The sequence below is a fragment of the Micropterus salmoides genome, unplaced genomic scaffold (genome assembly GCF_014851395.1).
Source record: "Micropterus salmoides isolate LMB-PRFRI ecotype aquatic unplaced genomic scaffold, ASM1485139v1 Ms_hic_scaffold_11, whole genome shotgun sequence".
Classification (NCBI taxonomy): domain Eukaryota; kingdom Metazoa; phylum Chordata; class Actinopteri; order Centrarchiformes; family Centrarchidae; genus Micropterus; species Micropterus salmoides.
In genome coordinates, this window is record NW_024040152.1 from 4,052,567 (window position 1) to 4,070,724 (window position 18,158).

The 18,158-nt window shown below is 39.1% G+C and overlaps 1 protein-coding gene across 1 annotated transcript in view; it reads right to left on the bottom strand.

Annotated features, from left to right (window-relative positions):
• sh3bp5b (SH3-domain binding protein 5b (BTK-associated)) overlaps window positions 1-15,346 on the bottom strand; it is a 34,908-nt gene extending 19,562 nt beyond the window's left edge. Inside the window, exons 1-3 of the mRNA XM_038710492.1 lie at window positions 15,012-15,346; window positions 13,557-13,619; window positions 5,681-5,809 (exon numbers count right to left, since the gene is read on the bottom strand). Of these exons, the coding sequence (XP_038566420.1) occupies window positions 5,681-5,809; window positions 13,557-13,619; window positions 15,012-15,089 (270 nt within the window). The 5' untranslated portion in view covers window positions 15,090-15,346. The remainder of the gene's footprint in view (window positions 1-5,680; window positions 5,810-13,556; window positions 13,620-15,011) is intronic.
• Between the last annotated feature and the right edge of the window lie 2,812 nt (window positions 15,347-18,158).

Consider the following 18,158-nt stretch of genomic DNA (forward strand, 5'->3'; position numbering starts at 1 on the left):
CAGCACTTACAAACGTGCACTCAAGCAATCACTCCACAAACTTTTTAGCTTGGTCACCCTGACCCACTTCCTCCACTAGTGTTCAGATCATCAGTAAATGCATCTCTGAGTTTTTTCTCTTTGGAAAACCTGACAAACCTTCAGCAGGGAGATCAAAGGGGGAAAGAGGTGCTTAAAGCTATTTAAATTAATGTCCAGAGACACCGTTTCCTTACAGAAAGTTCACAAGTTTGATTTATGCAACTTTTACTGTGTAAGCCCAAAGTGTCCTTAAGCAAGGGAGTGCTAAAATTTCAGACCGAATCAATCAGTTCATTTCAGTAGAGTCACCACACTCACTGGATTCCCTCCCAAAGGCCAAGAAAATTGACACAGTCCTTTCGTGTGAACTGACATGCAAATTCCTGCCGTTGACCAAGTACAGACCATCGTGACAGTGCTGACCATCAGATCCCATAACAGAGACCCACAGATCCCATAAAGGAGGGAGCTATCCTATTAGCTGCGTCTCATAAATCAGTCAACAACCATTTTCACTCAATCGTCAATGAGTCTCGACTCAGCTTGATGTATCACTTGGTTTTGGAAATGTCAGAAAATGGGGAAAGTTCCCAGAGCTTTGGTTTGTCACTCTATCCAAAACCCAATAAATATTTAGTTCACTATCGTACGTGACAAGGAAAAAAAGAAAATCTTTACAATAAAAAAGCAGTAGATTTAAGACTTGACTTAAATAAATAAATTGATTATTAAAAATGAGTGCAGATTAATTTTCTGTTGGTGACCAGTCATTAAATCTGAATTAGAATAAAGCTAAAAAAACAAACAAACAAAGGCTCAAATAAAAGATTAAGACAAGTGAGGAAAATACTGTTTCAAACAAACTGAAGGTGGATAGAGGCTCAATAGGTCCTGACAAAAGACAGTGTGTCTGTCTGGTGACAAGGAACGCTGACAGTTTGCAAGTCAAAGAATAAGCCCGGATAAAAATTATACACCTTAAATGTTTATTAACTGGATGTTAAAGAATGTGAGACCAATCACAGTTGTGCAGAGTTTGCACACTCACTTGGACATAAAATGTGAGGATGCTGTGATGACTTTCCCCATAATTTAAGATCTCAAAATCTGCATTTTTTTAGGATCATGGGACATGATGATAACAAAGCCCTTTTTTTTGCTCAGTCTGTCAAATCAAGAGGAGCTGAGGCACACTATCATGAGTTTGTTAATTAAGTACTTTTAAGGCCATTCATTTAATTTAAAAAAGCCTTATTTCAATTTTAAATTCACAAACTTTCAATGATTTCTCAAGACTCAAATGGAGCTCATTGGGAAACCCTTATTGTACTCCTGCATAATGACTGACTCATAAAGCTTTTGTGCCAGCAGGATGCCTGGTATTCAAATGTCGATTATCCAATGCTGAGTTATAGGTCTGTATTTTATCTTCCATGTTGAGTCAAGGTCAAACCGAGTCGTTTGTTTCCACCAGCCGCTGCCACCACTCCCTGGGTGCTGCCTGCTGCTTATCTGCAACTGCAAATAATGTGTTTCTTATCAAAGTGAGTGGGAGAGCGATGGAGGGAGCCCAGAGAGAAAGAGAAGGATTTTCCCGAACAGTCAAACAAAACAGTGAGTCAGACAAAATACTTTGGGATTTCTGTGATGATGGAGAAGGACATAACTGAACAGAGATCGAAAATGAAGAAAAGAAAGAAAGAAAGCAGATGAGAAGGAGTCAAGGGAAAAAAATGACAGAATAACGAATGAAGCTGAAAAAGAAATAGGAGGTAATAAGAAAAAGAGCAGATATAAGGAAGATAATGTATCAAATTTAAAAAGAAAGAAAGAAGAAAGGGTGAAATCAAGGGAAGGAGCAAATAAAGTACAGAGAAAGAAGGAAATAAGCTAAAGAATAAAGAGAAGATTTCCTTTCTTTGCTCCTAAACAGATTCAATAGACAATAACAAAGCAACTATGAATATACCAACATGACATATTGAAACCTCTGCTGAAACCAAACATTAATGTACATTATGTTAGACATTAGACACTCTCAATGAGAAGGAAAAAATATTCACAGCATCCAACAACTATTTTAATTTGGCTTCAGTTCTTCCGGTTTTTCTAGCCCATACTCATACAATTTTATTTACGGAGACCCGAAAATTCCCACCATGAGCAAGCACTCGGCCACAGCGGCAAGAAGAAACCCACTGTCAACAAGTTCTTAATACTTAATGGCAGCACAAACTGCCTTAAAAATACAGGGTTGATCATTTCGATAGTTAGCAGATGTAATGTTAGCATAAACAAGACTAAAAAATCCAAAGGCCCCTGATCACCCAGCTCAGGATTTAGAGCTTTTTAAACATTTATTACATCTTGTTCCGCACACTTATTTTGTATTACCATCACCCCAATAATTTGATAGTAGCCTTCATTAATCCCTCGCTAAATAAAGACGGGGTTGATTTCAGCCTTCCAGTATCTTAAACACCAACCTGCTTGCACCCCTTAAGCAACTGCAAAAGAGGACATTTGAAGGTACAACACTGGCCTCATGGTGGTAGGTTTTGTGGTAGGTCACTATTTTCCAACATTTTATAGACTAAATGATCAATTGAAAAAAATAATGGGAAGATTAATTAATTCATAAACAATAGCTGCATGTCGCCAAAAAATCTCATCCAGATTGTTCCTTCCCCAGACTTACTGTAAGTACGGCTTTGGGTGCCAGACTATTGCAGTGCAATTACTGCAGAGATCTGATAAAAACCCCACTGCAGCCTGTAGCCATCAGACAGAAAGGGGAAAGACAAAGACTGAGAATAGGGAAGGACAGGGAGACAAACGATGAAAAGATTTGAGAGCAGAACAAGGCTGGCTTACAAAACTGACGTTTATCCTTCTCTGCTGATATAAACAAAACAAAGGGCTAAATCTGCCCTGGGAGGCATTCAGAGAGCAAGCACAGATAAACATTTTCCATCTGGTGTATTTATGTAGGCCAGTGCATTCAGCAATGGCTAGCTTAGAAAAGCTGGCTGTGATTTCAAAGTCACTGTTTTCCAACATCAGACCAGACCATCAGGAGATAAATCAGCAAAGTGCCCTTGAACAAGTTGCCTCAACCATAAATATATGTTCAGTAACAGGCTGTGTCAATGAGCATTGTGAAAAAAAATTTAGTACTACATTATTTCTGTTGTTGTTATTCAGAGAGTGTATCTGATACTTTCATCCCCAAGTTCATTTCAGTTAATCCTCAACTAAGCCAGCAGTCGTCACTAAGAACAGGTAATGGCTCTGCTGAATACAGTCTTGATCTTTGGGCCAGAGAAAACAGTCAACTTTGTAATAATGTGAAGATGAGACATTTGTTGTTTAACCTGAGCACCAAGCTCCATGTTTTAAAGTACAGCAACAAATCCATCCTTCATCTGCTCACAACAATACATGGCAACAGCAGCCCAGTACAGACCGAAAACATCACTATGTTAAATACGTAGCAATGGACTGCATTGTTGGGGGTGTGAGGTATCCGGTATCGGTCAGTGAAATACAACCCAGAAAGGCCATTTGAGAAATAGATCCATGAGTATGAAGGCTTATCTGACACCTAAACACTGTACAGTGATTTATACCACTGCTCCGATCTTATTTTTTGCTGTGACAATCGCAAGGTAAACAGAAATACGGTGTTCGTGTACAACACTACTTTCCTTGTGTTGTTTATTCAAGTTACAGGACAGTCTCTGTAACTTAGCAAAGTTAGCAAAAGTGGGTCATCTGCATGAGGAGACGAGTTGATTATTTTTGTCAGCCTGGTGTCAAGCTAAATAACTCTGGTCATGCAGAAGTGGTGCAGTGTAACTGACAGCCAAGTCTAAACCGTGCTTACAAAGAACTTGTCCAAATGGTTTCTCTTACAGAGTAAAAGAGTGAGGCTGGGTAAGAATTGTGGTAACATTAAAATGTAAAATGTTTTGCCTGCCTGTAGGAAAGCACGAACCCTGCCGTGATCCTCTGCATTTTTAATTCTCCTCCCTCTCACGCTTGTCATCGGCTTCTTGCTCCAGAATTACAACCCATGAACCCTTCATTTCCACGTTTATGCACTTCCCTAACAGAAATGATCTTTCTAGGGACACGAGAAAAACACCCATACTGTAACCAACTCCTCACAGAAGTAAACTTTTCCAGATTCATTACTTAAGAAGTGAAAGTAAATGGAGAGAGGAGACAGAAATAAAATCAGGCCAGCAGGTGAGCAGACACGTAAAAGGAACTAGAACGATCACATGGTGCACATCCTGATCTCAGTTCCCAGAGGACTGTCATTCGTGACGCTTGAACACCACAACCACAGGGGACGATTCTGTCATGATACACTTTTACAAACACTTAAGTTACGCGTATCTCTCATTTATGTCGTCGTGTGCAATTGACTTCTAGACTTGTCCTAATTCTAAAGTACTTTGAGCAGCATTTCCTGCCTGAAAGGTCTGATATAAATGAAGGTGGAATAAATTAAAAGATTATCTGATGACCTTGGTGGTAAATTATTTCTGCCAACAAGGTTGGTGATACAAATGCCCATGGGAACCCCAGATGCTAAAGACAAAGCTAGAAATTGTTTTGAACAATATGCTCTACAAAATTCATAATACTGTATTTTAGGTAAGTCTCAAGGTCAAAGAACAAACCACAACATGTTTGCATCTTTAGAAGTCTGAATGTTGTTGATTTTTTCAAGGACTTTGTATTTTTGTCCAATTGTGTGATTAATTTCTATTTGAACATTTCCATGTGATCCTTGATCATAAGAATAGTAGCAGTAGCCTCAGAGCACTTAGTTTAAATAGGTTAAAAAAGGGCACAGCTGAAAAAGGGAAGTCCAACTGCAGTGTCACTTCACAGAAACTCTTTCACCATTGCCTTTATTTCAGCACAGAGCCGAAAATCATCTACCCCTCCCTCACATTTATAATAATTATTTATCTCCTTGTGAAAACCTGAATACCACCGACAGTTTTCCTATATGAGCAATATCATTTAGCTGAAGAGTCAAGAAAACTACATAATGAAGCCTTTTAGAGTCTCAGTTGATCTCTCTGCTTCCTGACTGAGCGGTTACAGCTGTGTGGGCTCTTATCGAGATGTGCAGGTGGCTGCTTCCCTCTTCATTTACACCACACACACACACACACACACACACAGAGTTCTGAGGCTGGGCTGAAAAGGGAACTGATCTGAAATGATTGTGTAGTTTCCCCTCCTCGCCAATTTTGGGTTGTGACCAATTTCTGCAATTGCCCTTTCTCCTCTGCAAGCAACATCTAAAAGCTGGACAAATATTGTTAAAGAGGAATGCAATTAATGATTCATGTATGAATGTATGATGAATATGAAATTGTTAGAATAGGAAAGATTGAACCTTGGAAAACACTTGCAGGGAAAAAGGAAAAAACATTCTTAGCAAACAGCATAGCATTAAACACGTTGATACACGGACTCAAGATCTGTGGCAGTAAAAAAAAAAAAAAAAAAACCCCGAAACGAATGGACCTGGGGCTCTACTTGAGACCAGACTTGGGTTTTCCCCAAAAACTTAAAACTAATGCTAATGCTTCTACCACCCATCCTGCCCTCCCTCCATTCACTATTGCCTGACCTGTCTGGCCAACCTTCGGGCCTCCCAGTAAGGCTTGGACTCCTCCACAGCCTTGCCGATCTTCTTCACCAGTTCGTCCAGCTTCACCGTGGCCTCAACCAGAACCGAGCGAAACTTCTGCCTTGCGTCCTGACAGAAAGAACGAGAGAAAGAGAGGCTTCAGTAATTCAAATTAGCGGTGGAGCATTCTGCAAAATACAAATCACACCACTGTAACTTATACAAAAATATCAAAAACATGTTAGTTTCTTCAGTCGGTACCGCTGACACTGCCCACTGCTCCATTGAGGGATGGATTCAATGCAGAGAAAGAATTCCACAGCATGTACAGGTGAAACTCGAGAAATTAGCATATCGTGCTAAAGTTCATTTATTTCAACTTAAAAGGTGAAACTAATATATTATACAGACTCATTACATGCAAAGTGAGATATTTCAAGCCTTTATTTGATATAATTTTGATGATTATTGTGTACAGCTTATGAAAACTCTCAGAAAATTTTAATATTGTGAAAAGGCTCAAAGTGTCACACTCTAATGAGCTAATTAATCCAAAAACACCTGCAAAGGGTTCCTGAGCCTTTAATTGGTCTCTCAGTCTGGTTCAGTGAGTGGACAGGGTTGGGTTTCACAGTTGGCTACAAAAATACGGCTCAGAGTCGGATTAATCAGATGTTGCTTCTCTAACTCTTGTCGATGAAAATGCTCCTGTCCAGCCTTTGAAAATGTTTGTTTTATTCTGCCTTGCATTTGTTACAACTCTTGAAGGGGCGATGTAGCTCTTGTAACCCTTGACCTTCATCTTACTAGCTGCTTGTAAAGTTGATAGTCAAGGAAATGAAACTTGCTCTATTGCTGCCTTTGCTATCAGTCACAACTGGTAAGAACTCGAGCATCAACAACCCAGAGCTCCAAGATAAAACAAACAAACAAAAAAAAGGTAGGTCTAAATAACGGATAAGAAACATTTGCTACAACCATTTAACTGAATCTAATCTGGACAAGTGTCAATCAATCAAGTCCAAGTGTCCCTAGAAACAGTTAAAAACCGACCCGAGCCAATCTGTTGACAGCTTCCTGTGAATAATGAACATCAGATATAACTGGTATTCAAACTGTTGCATCTTAGAGAGCTTTGTTCGGACATCTAAAACCAACAAGGTCAGTTTTTCCACCGTGGTCTGGTTCAAAGAAAACAAAAGTTTCTTGCTGTTTATATAGACCACCAACCTTCCTACATAGCTAACTATCAAACTCTACTGCTGCTTCCGTATCAACTGAAAATGTCAGGCACATCCGTATGTGTCACTGATTGTATTGATCAAAACAAAACAGTCAGTATGGGGCCAGTTTCACAAAAGCTGCAGATTGCATTTGGTGCCTCATGCTTGTGTTGCAAGTATGGAGTTTGGTTTGACTCTTGAAACATGTCAAAATGGGCAAGAGGAAATGTTATGTTGCAAATTTGGTGCAAGAAGGTCCAGGCTATCAGGCTAGTGTCATCCTGCACACCAAGAGCTCACGGCTGTGAAATGCTTCTTTTTAACATGTCATTCTAATGTTGTTGTGTCTGGATGAGCACTTGCATAATTGTTGTAATGAGAAAAACACATGGAAATCTAGATGGTCATTTCTGTGATGAATGAGGACTGCTCTGCCTGCTTCCATCCAAGACAGTCTCTTTGAACTAAACTATGCCATGGCAACCTTAACTAATTAAGATATAGCTGCTTTGGTTATAATATCATACTTCACGAATTCAACCCTTCTTCATTACAACTTTTTCAATTTCTTTTAGAGCTAATGTGCGTTCTGCACGTTTATAGTTTTGCAACATGTAGTCTTACATGTTTGTTTGTTTTTTTAAAAAGGAACATGGTCGACAAAGTCACACATACGTTTAAGTTCCCCAAAATGTACTTCATTTTGCTTTAGCATTTCTAGCATGTCTTTCACTTATATCATAAAGCAGAATACAAGGTGCCAATACTCCAAAACAAAGTGTTCCCAACACAGAAGCAGAAAAAGATCCACTATACTGTACAAAAGATAATGGAAAAGCACTGGGTGAATAAATAAAGGTTGTGAATGTACATTTTTAGACAAGGCAGCAACATGGTCTGGAGGAGGGGACACAGAGAGACTAGCTGCCTTCTTTTATATTCATCCAGAGCACAAGATGTTTGCTGATTGTTTCATGTTGATAAGAAATTCTATGAACATTTGATGTGGCCGAGAGACAGTTGTTCTCCTACTGCTCAAAATAACCTTCTGGTGAACTTTAAAACTCAGACAGAGAAACCCTCTGAGGCCAGCGAATGGGGATCTCATTATATCGGACTGTGAAAAGAAACTGCACCAGCTTATGTGTTTGGAGAAGGTGTATGAGGTTTTCTTTCTTCTTTACTGCAACTGATTGAAGCTAGATAATGTGTCTAACATATAAAACCAAATAGCCAGTGGACTTACATCTTTAGTTAGTGATTTGTTCCCAGAATTGAATTAAAGATGAAGTGTGGGTGTCTACTTATTTATTAGTTTCCTAACTTATTTATCACAGTTTTACAGGCTCAAATTGCATAGATGACAATATTCCACATACAATATGATAAAAGAAAATGCAGAAACTGTAGATCAATCAAAGCAGACAGCACTTGTTGTCACGGTCGGCTACAGCAGAGCTCAGTGTTGGATTAAATGCAGATGTTTCTCCAACTCTTGTCAATCAAAATGCTCCTGTCCAGCCTTTAAAAGGGTTTCTTGTTGTATTCTGCCTTGCATTTCTGAATGAACATTTGATGGGGCCTTCTCTTGAAGGGGCGATGTAGCTGCTTGTCAAGTTCATAGTCAAGGAAATGAAACTTGCTCTATTGCTGCCTCTGTTATCAGCCACAACTGGTAAGAACTCGAGCATCGCAAACCCCAGAGCTCCAAGATAAAACCACAAAAAGTAGGTCTAAATAATGGATAAGAAGCATTAGCTCCAACCATTTAACTGAATCTAATCTGGGCAAAGTAGTCACATCATGTGCCAGATAAAGCTGACACAGTTTTTCTGAGAACAAGGGTGTCCCAACAAACACCAACAAACACCAACAAACAGACCCGAGCCCATCAGTTGACAGTCGCCTGTGAAAGATTTATGTCTGATGTAATTTGTTAACGTTCCGAGGAAGTTTGTTTCGTCTTAGAGAACTTTGTTTGTCCCTTGGTAGGGATTAGTTCTCAGAATTAGGATTATGGACTAACTGCGAGCAAATTAAATACATCCAGTCCAAACAATATTCTATATACAATATAATTACCAAACAGAAAGGGAAGTATGCAACATAACTAAATTGGCTGCTGTCTATTGTCTGCTGTAAATGCTGTAGCTTAAAGACAATATTTCTATTAGAATGTGTAGATGCTTCTTAGTAGAGCATAAAAAAAAAACTATTGTACTGCGTACATCACTGCATCATGCGTGCTTCTCTCCCTGTAAATAAAACATCTGGGTTACTGGGACTGATGCAGTTAATCCTGGCCTGGAGAGAAACTACAATAAAAGACAGTTGGATGTGTCCTGCTCTCCTACATGTTCCATTATGTTGGACTGATTGGTGAAAGGAATGAAGATTGTGTTTTCTGCCGAACCCTTCCTCGGACAGGAATTTTAAGAAAACAACTTAGCACAACAGGCCTTGAATTTCTCAACATACTGAGGAGGTGTACATGGGGTTTGAAACACAAGAAGAAATAGCAACAAATGGATTAAAAATCATTTAAATAGTTCCATACAGATGTCCCAGATGTTAGAGACATGTCACAGAGTTAAGGCTAATGTTAGTAGCTATCCTGCTCTTTAAATCTGGGGACGCTTACCTAAGGTTTCTATTGTAAACATCGGAAAGGTCTTATGTTAAATCAAAATAGCCTGTAAGCTTTAGCCTCAGTATTTTTTGCCTTGTGACAAAGCACTAAATTAGCACAATGTTACATACGTAGCTTAATCAAATTGCTTTAAAAATGACCACAGATTTTGAGTGGTAAATCTGCCATCATTATAGTTGTAAACTGTACATGTGCAGTGCTAGAATAGAAAGCATGACAGGTGCAGCAACAGTAATAAGGGGGCTTAGTGAAGTCCACCGGGTCACGGTCAAATTACTGTGACTTGTACACCAAACGTTAGCATTGTCAGGTATTGGTTAATCCCCTTTGGATTGGATCAAAGGCTGAATTGAATTTCAACTGCACAAAAACAATGTTTCAAATTTAATTTGTTGAACTTTGAAGACATGCTAAAAATGGAAACTCATGACACTTGATGTCAAAGTCCCAGAAGGAAACTCAACCTTATTTATTTATCTAACTTAAGACCTCTGCCAAAACCCACTTACTGGAAAACTATATTAGTGTTTCATCAAGGTAACAACGGGCTGCAACTTGAAAAACAAAACACAAAAGAAAGACAGCTGGATTTCACCATCAGGTACATCAGAGCTTCGATTGGACTTGTTCCTCGGTCTTGCTTACAAAGATGCATTTGTAAAAATGCATTTTCCCCATCTCCATTTTTTACCACCAGTCATGAGTTTTCTAGGACATAGCAAAAACCGCAGCATCCTTACAATATCCAGGTCCTTTTATTTAAAACACTTCTCAGCTCTTCAGTTTTGCTTGTAGTTCAATATATGAATACAATGTGTTAAAGACAGGAGGTCTTTATGGCAGCACTGCATCAAACAGAACATCATCATTGTGGTTAGACTACCCAGAAGGTCTAAAGGCTGTGAGGGGCTGCAGCAGTCTGAGGTGTAAGATCTACACAGACAGCCGAAACTAACATTACTGTACGGTTTGCTTTCACCGATGTACACGCTGCACACACTGTGTGCCAAATGAAACTATGACTATGGGGGTTAAAGTGCTGACTCTCAGCTTCAAGGGAAGGAAGGAATCATGACCCTTTTTACCCTTTGACTGTCCACAGTTTCCACACAGTTTGTCAAATGTGGATGTAAACGCCCTCAAATCTAAGCTGAAAGTCAGCAACTTTAACCTCATCGTCATTGTTTAATTTCAAACCTGGCCAAATACTTCGGGGCTGCACTGTAAATAGCAAAAAATAATTATGAGAACAAAAGCATATCATAATGAATTTCAACATAGCCATGAACATATTTCTTGTGCTTGTGTCGTCACCTCTGGATCTCAGTGTCTCTGTGATTATACTGATGTTGATGCAGACTGCAGTGCAGAGTCTCTCTCCTCCCACTCAGGCCTCGGACACTCACACTGTGACGCACTTCACCTTGTCAACATGTTAGCGCCCTGAGGCGATATATCTAGAACTTGTGGGTATCCGCTAAATTAAATAGCATTTGCTTCACTGCTGTGACAGAGAATCAGCTTCTTCACATCACTGAAGACCCCACGACACTCGGCTCATTATTACTCCAGTCACTCTCTCTATTCCTCTCATCAGCAGCAGGACCGCTTCAGTTCAAACACCTCTTTAGGTCAAATGATAGGATGATCAGTGGAAGTGGAAAATGGGAAATTTGGAAAGACGATATTAATCCTGGCAGGGAATCACCAAAGGATTTAGCACTTTGGATGTTTATGTGGAGCTGATGAGCAAATGATGAGTCAACAGGGACATCCAGGTTCAAGATCCACTGATACCAAGCATCTGTCCTCGTTCAGTGTCCTTGACACTAAAATCTCTGACCTCCCTCTAATGGCTGAGGAAGCTAGGGCTGCAACTAGCTTTCATTATCAATTAGTCAGTCTATAACATGTCAAAATAGTGAACAATGCCGTTTCCCAGCGCCCAAAGTGACTTTTTCAAATTGCTTATTTTATCCAACGACAGTCCATAAACTGAAGGTTTTCAGTTAGCCATCATGGAAAACTAGACTAGGACACTGGCACTAGGTGCAACCACTGATTATTTTCATTATTGATAATTCAATTAATCAATTTGTGTAGCAAATAGTGAAAAAAAATCCACATTACAGAAAATGTTCCCATTTAAGAAAGTTGAGACTAGTTTAATTTCAGCTCTAAAAAAAGAAATGCAATTCCTTCTTGGTGTTGCGGTTGTTTGACGTCAATTCAATTTCTCTGGGGAGATTATTATCTTTCCATATCCTAAAAGATGCACTGGGTGATTTCCAACTGTGTCGTGACCGTTTGAGTGTTTTTCCCCCTTCTGACAGTAGATGTCTTTGTCAGACATGAAAACAACTTCACTTAATTTTGTAGTCCGTGGAACCATAAGAAGTGGGCAGAAATGTAAATCAGTCAGGGTTTATCAATAGACACAGTGTTGAACTCAACATCAGGCACATGGTATCTACAGGAGAGATGCAAATAGGTTCAACTGACCCAACAGATGACAAAACCACAACTACTGAATAAAGATGAAGGAGGCTCTGTATACAATCCAAGGGCCCTGATCCAAACCACTGACTCTGTATGTCAAGTGTTTAATATTTATCCAATGACCTCAAAGAACACTCTATTTTGATTTGCAGGAGGGTTATTTTCAGATAGCTGCAAAAAAAAAGACATAGCAGGTCAAGCACTATTTGAAATTAATACTCATGACTGGTAGTCAGCGGTTTCTAAATCAATATTTTAAGAGAAAAACACAGGAAAGCAGTCATGGATAAGGAAAGATAATCCACCTTGAAGAGCGGTTATCACAAATAAAATGTGCTCTAAGAACAGCATTCTTTTTGTGTGCTTTCACATCCCATTTCCCATAGCTCTTCAAATAACAACGGTCAATCGTTTTAACATTTTCAAGACTAAGAATTCATTGAGAAAATAACTGGCAGAATAATCGACAATGGCAATAAATGTTAGCTGCACTCTTACATTCAATCAACATTCATCTCTTCTGCTGCTCTTCTCCGGGACGTAGCCGCAGACTGTCAACATTAAATTAACCATTTCTACTTTCTCAGCCAACAAAATGTGATTACAGATATAAGCTGAATCTCTGAGGCGATGCTATCAAACTCAAACTCTCATCATGTTTGTTTCTTGCCAAGATGTTACATATGAAAGTACAATTAGAGCAGATTCTTGGGGAACCTTCATGATGGAGCCAGATAACGAAAAAAAATGTGACTCTGGTCAACTACAATCCTTGCTGTTAATGATTTAAACACTTTCTCACCAAATAATAGCTGCGTCATTCAGAGAAAAACCCTGCACAGGAAAACCAATTAACTCAATGAACTCTGGTTAACAACCTCTCAGCTGCCTGATTAACACCATGTACAATTCTCAAACTGTGGAGCAAGACAAGACTTTGGACTTTCACCTCTATAAAGCGACATACTGCTGATCTACATCCTTTACTGGGTTTTAATGGGATTCAAAGATCAGTTGTGTAAAACAACCTTGAAAAAGTCATTTAGCGAGACTCTTAAATCTGCCTGCTTGATCACCACAAACTGCTCTGAATAGAGCTGTAAGTAAAATTGGATTATTGTAACAAAATTAAATCAGTGTTTCTCACAAAACTAGATACAGAACAATTCCTTGTATATTTAAACCTGCTGACTCAGAGCCAAATGAAAACAGTTTGGCCTGGAGACGGAGCAAAGGTCCTGCTGTATGTGCACTCATTGATACCTTCAAAACAACACTTTTCTGAAGAGGTAAACTGACAGCTTGATTTCACCGGCTGTCAGTCAGCACTTGACCGAGCGCAGGTGAACACAAGATGTGAAGTCTGATCTGCTGACAGAGGTTACTTGTGCACGATTACATGCTCTATCAGTCAAACGGGTACAAAGGGACGCACTGCTCGAGCATACAGATAACCTGCATACACATTCAGTGCACATGGCTCTGTGTTTGTGTGCAGACTGACCTCCAGCTCCGTCTCACATCTGTTGATGTCGTCTGTGGACTGGTTGAGTTTCTCCAGCTCCCCCTGGAAGCGAGGGAACAACAGTGAGATCAAGCAACAGAGAAAGAAATCTAATTAAATCAGAGGAATTTAATAGATGACAACTTTGTTAACCAATTCATCTTTTTTAGGATGAACTGATCTGACATTTTCCCTCCTGATACAGATACCTCAACTCAGGGTTTTTGCAGATAGCGATTTCGAATCTGATACCAGCGCCCCCCCCCCCCAACTTTAAAATCTATAAACCACACTGCGTTTTTATGAAAGGTAACATGAAGCTGCAGCACTAAATGCTAAGTCTGAATTGTAATGACGACAATGAAGTGTATTTAACTGTGGATTTGTCTCATCTGGCCATTACCCAATCTGCTTAATAAAGTCAGTATCGTCTGGTCATTATTTTGACCACTTTTTAAAACCTGAATCATGAATTGGCTAAGTCAGTGTGGTCGGGACCCCACGAGGTCACCAGGACCTGCTACGATTATCATTTAATAAAAAGGTCATTTTTCAAGTAAAAATACCAAAACGTTCACTTGTTCCAGATTCTCAGTTGTTTGTTTGCTGCTGTCGCTTGTTTGAGTTGATAGGAAACAGAATTTGTTGAACGTTTTGGTGGGTTGGTCAGGAAATGTATAGGAGGTTACCTTTAGCTTGCCCATTTGTGAATCTTCTCAGACAATTTGTAGGTAAATAGAGGAATAATCAATAATAATAAAATAACCCTTAGTTGCAGCCCTACTATCTGTATTTTTAAGATGAAACAATTAGTCGATTAATCAATGAAGTCTAGGGACAGAAAGTTAATCATCAACTGTTTTGACAACTGATTAGTCATCTCATTTTTTAAGCAAAAACACTCAACTGATTATATACCAGAAATAATTAGGCAGATAAATCAATGAAACTGAGAGAGTCTTTAGTATTTAAATGATTTCTCAAACCTTTGATCACAAGTCCTTTTTACAGTCTACACTCACTTTCATCTGTAGGTCTATCTGCCTGGTCCATTATATCACTTATTCTGTCTTCTTCGTCCTGTTTATGCTTGAGAATCAATCATTGTTCATACTTTCTCTTGTGAGAAGACAGTACCTTTTCTTTGAAAATCTCAATCACAGATTACAGCTCATCTGTAATACTGCATTAATGTTAAATGATTGTTTACTGCTATTAATGACCAAACTGGAGCTCTTAGCTCATAATTCACCCTCTTCTTCTGAATGACATCAGCATGGAGGACTGGGTTGACATTTGCATCATCTAAAACAGGAAACATTCATATCATTCAGAAAATGCAGATAGGACTTTGTGTAGTGTGGACACAGGCTGTTGGCTGGACTACAATGGACGGAATACAGTGTCGATGATCAAAAACCACTAATCAATACAATGGCTGTAAACATTAGTTACCTGGATTCTGGGGTCCACCTCCTCCTCTTCATATTCAGCCTCCTCGTCCGACCTGTGCTCCTTCTCTAAATGATCCATCCTGGAGGTGAAGGACAGATGTCACGAACAAAGGCAGAGGTTACCACAGGACTCAGAGAGACCACGGACTCATCTGTCTCGGCTGGTCACCTCGCGGTAGATTCACGAGCCTTACTTATGTTCCCAGCTTGAAAAAAGAACCGTTTTAGAAGGAGGGTTTTTCGAGAAGGAAGAACATCTTGGCTTGTATCCACTTGGGCCGAGCAGCAACGTCCCTCCTCACTCAGCTCTCCCTCCACACTGAGCTCGGTGCTGAAATGTCCTGAGCTCTGCTTCAGACCGGGAACGCCCCCTTCTGTGAGGCTGTAGAGTGTATGAGGGGTAATTAGTGCCTCATAGCGGTGAAGCAGAAAAAGAAAGATTCATAATATATACTTATATGTATATATATACTTATTGATGTAAAAAAAAAGAAAAAAAAATTCTAAATGTAACCATACGTCCCTTCCTGATGATATTTTTAGCCATGTTAGCCATTAATCAAGTGTGGTTTTATAGCCAATCACAGCCCAACGTGTAAAGTGTTTGAGGCAGGAATGTGGTAAGGACACTATGGTAACAGGGATGAAACCATAGACTGTGTGTTACATACTGTGTGAGACATAAGAGTTGGGGGATTTAATCCAGTATTTAAATGACATGTAAGTCTTTTTTAACATCTCTGGTTGCTCCCGGGATGGGAAGAATCAGTGAGCAGGCTGCTCTTAATGAATGGGTCTTACACTTCTATTTAAAATCTATACTGCTACATCTGTTGATACATTGATTCCCAACCAGGGGTACTTGTACCCCAGGCGGTACTTCTGCAGTTGTCAGGGGGTACAGGAAGATTGCAAATAAGCCCAACCAATAAGAAAAAATATAATTTATTAATTTATTAAAAGACTATATCCACATATTAAGGCAGCTGTAACATCTGAACACCACTGTACCTGTTGCAATTATGTAAGAGTGAGTGAAAACTATTTAGTGAGCAATATAAGTCTAAACAGGTAGTTAAAGGTAATGGTTGTACTAAATTGCTAAAATTTAATTGATGAACTAGTTGATTAGTTGTCAACTTTTACAGTAAATTAATAGCCAACTATTATGATAATTGGTTTGAGTGAATTTTAGCTTCTTTAATGTAAATATTTTGTGGTTTCTTTTCTCCTCTAGGAGAGCAAACTCCCTAATATCTTTGGGCTGAATTATGTGGACAAAACAAGACATGTGAGGACGTCATTGTGGGCTTTGGAAAACAAGGATTGACGTCTTTCACCATTTTCTGACATTTTACAGACCAAACCACTGATCGACATTAATCAACATTGAAAATAATCATTAGTTGCAGCCCTACAAATGATTAGCCAAAACTAATGGTTATCTTGGTTGAAACATCAGCTTCTATGGCAGTAGCCTAGTGTAGGTGACCAAACGAACCTTTATCCTGACACTTCAATTGTATAAAAAAATTTTTTTTTAAAAAACAACATGATCAGTGGTGTCATACATTTGGTACATTATAGGTGTGATTGATGAAGGGGTACGCAAGTTCACTTGACAAGGCTATGGGGGTACCTTACACCAAAAAGGTTGGGAACCACTGTATTAATAGATGTGCGTCTTTTCACTTCACATGTGCATTAATATATGCACATATTTTCAGTGCATTGTCAATTATTACATTTTTATGAATACATTTATTTTCAGTAAAGTGTTAACTCCCAATGTGTTTTTTTCTAAACCTTAGATTTATTTTGCATTTATTTTGTGATTGTTATTTTTAAAATGTGTTTGCTCATATGTTGTTCATGCTGATTTGTTGTAATTCCAATGCCAAGCTCTTGTTGTCTTTTATATACTGTTGGATACTGTTACAATGTTGTATTTGCAGGATATTTGCATCAATGCGATGAAGTACTTGAAGCGGCACTGTGGTGCAGTTGCCTCATAGCAAGAAGGTAGTGGGTCCCTGTGTCTGCGTGGCTGTTACCAGATTTCAGCTGGGATCGGCTCCAGCCCCCTCCCTGCTACCCTGTAGACATGATAAGCACTTGACGACAAGTGAGTGATGAAGTATTTGGATTTATCTGAACTGAGTGTTCCACTTTTCTATATCCTGATAATGCTCTCTCACTCAAATATAACATATACCATGACTGAAGATTGTAACAATCTCGCCACTACTGTGTGACAGGTCCTGCTCTTGGACTGAATGTGATGTCATGTTGTCCTGTGTATGTGTGTCAACATGTACTGTGACATGTAATATGATAAATTCCTCAACATTTTCTGTTCTAGGAAATTGCCAAATGGATCAAATACTTGATTATTTTATGTGTGGTGTTATTTTCATCGAAACAAAGTTTGTGTTCACAAACACCAATTTAGGCAGTAGTAAATGTTGTTAATAGAGCTTCTGAGAATAATTAGTAGTTTAACAAAAGCTTGTCTATTCATAGATGTACAAGTTGGCTCTTTGTCTGAACTGAAGGCTCCCAATGAACCTTGCTGTTTTCCCCAGGCAGTTGACAGGCTTGTAAACCCAACTCCTGTTTTTATACTATAAAACTGATTTATGATAATTTTTTTCTCAAGAAAATTGTTGACATCTAACCTGCAATCATGCTATCGTGCAACTGTTAGGTTCTGCATAAGTGGATACTAAACTTCCGATGTTGACAGACCTCCAGCAATAGCGTGTAAACTGGAATTTACAACCTGCATCTTTGATAACTCACTAAATTCATCTTCAAACTAAATATACCGGAGCCCTCAGGATGGCCTTTTATCTGCTGTAAAATGGAACACAAAACATTCATATCACTCTCAAAATATTTCAGATATGTAGAAGGACAAAGGCTTTCTGCAGAGGTAGACTCACACGTTCTCTTGACACACTGGCATCAAGCATTACATTTTTTGTTTTCATTCCTCCTGCTCACCAGAGTAGAATGTACTGAAAGCACAGATATTGAAAGACAGAGGCCTGGGGTGACATTACAGAGCTTGCATAACCAACACCGTGTGCCTGCTTACCTCCAGGAGCAACTCAGACTGAAACCATTTAGATACTGAGGCACTAGG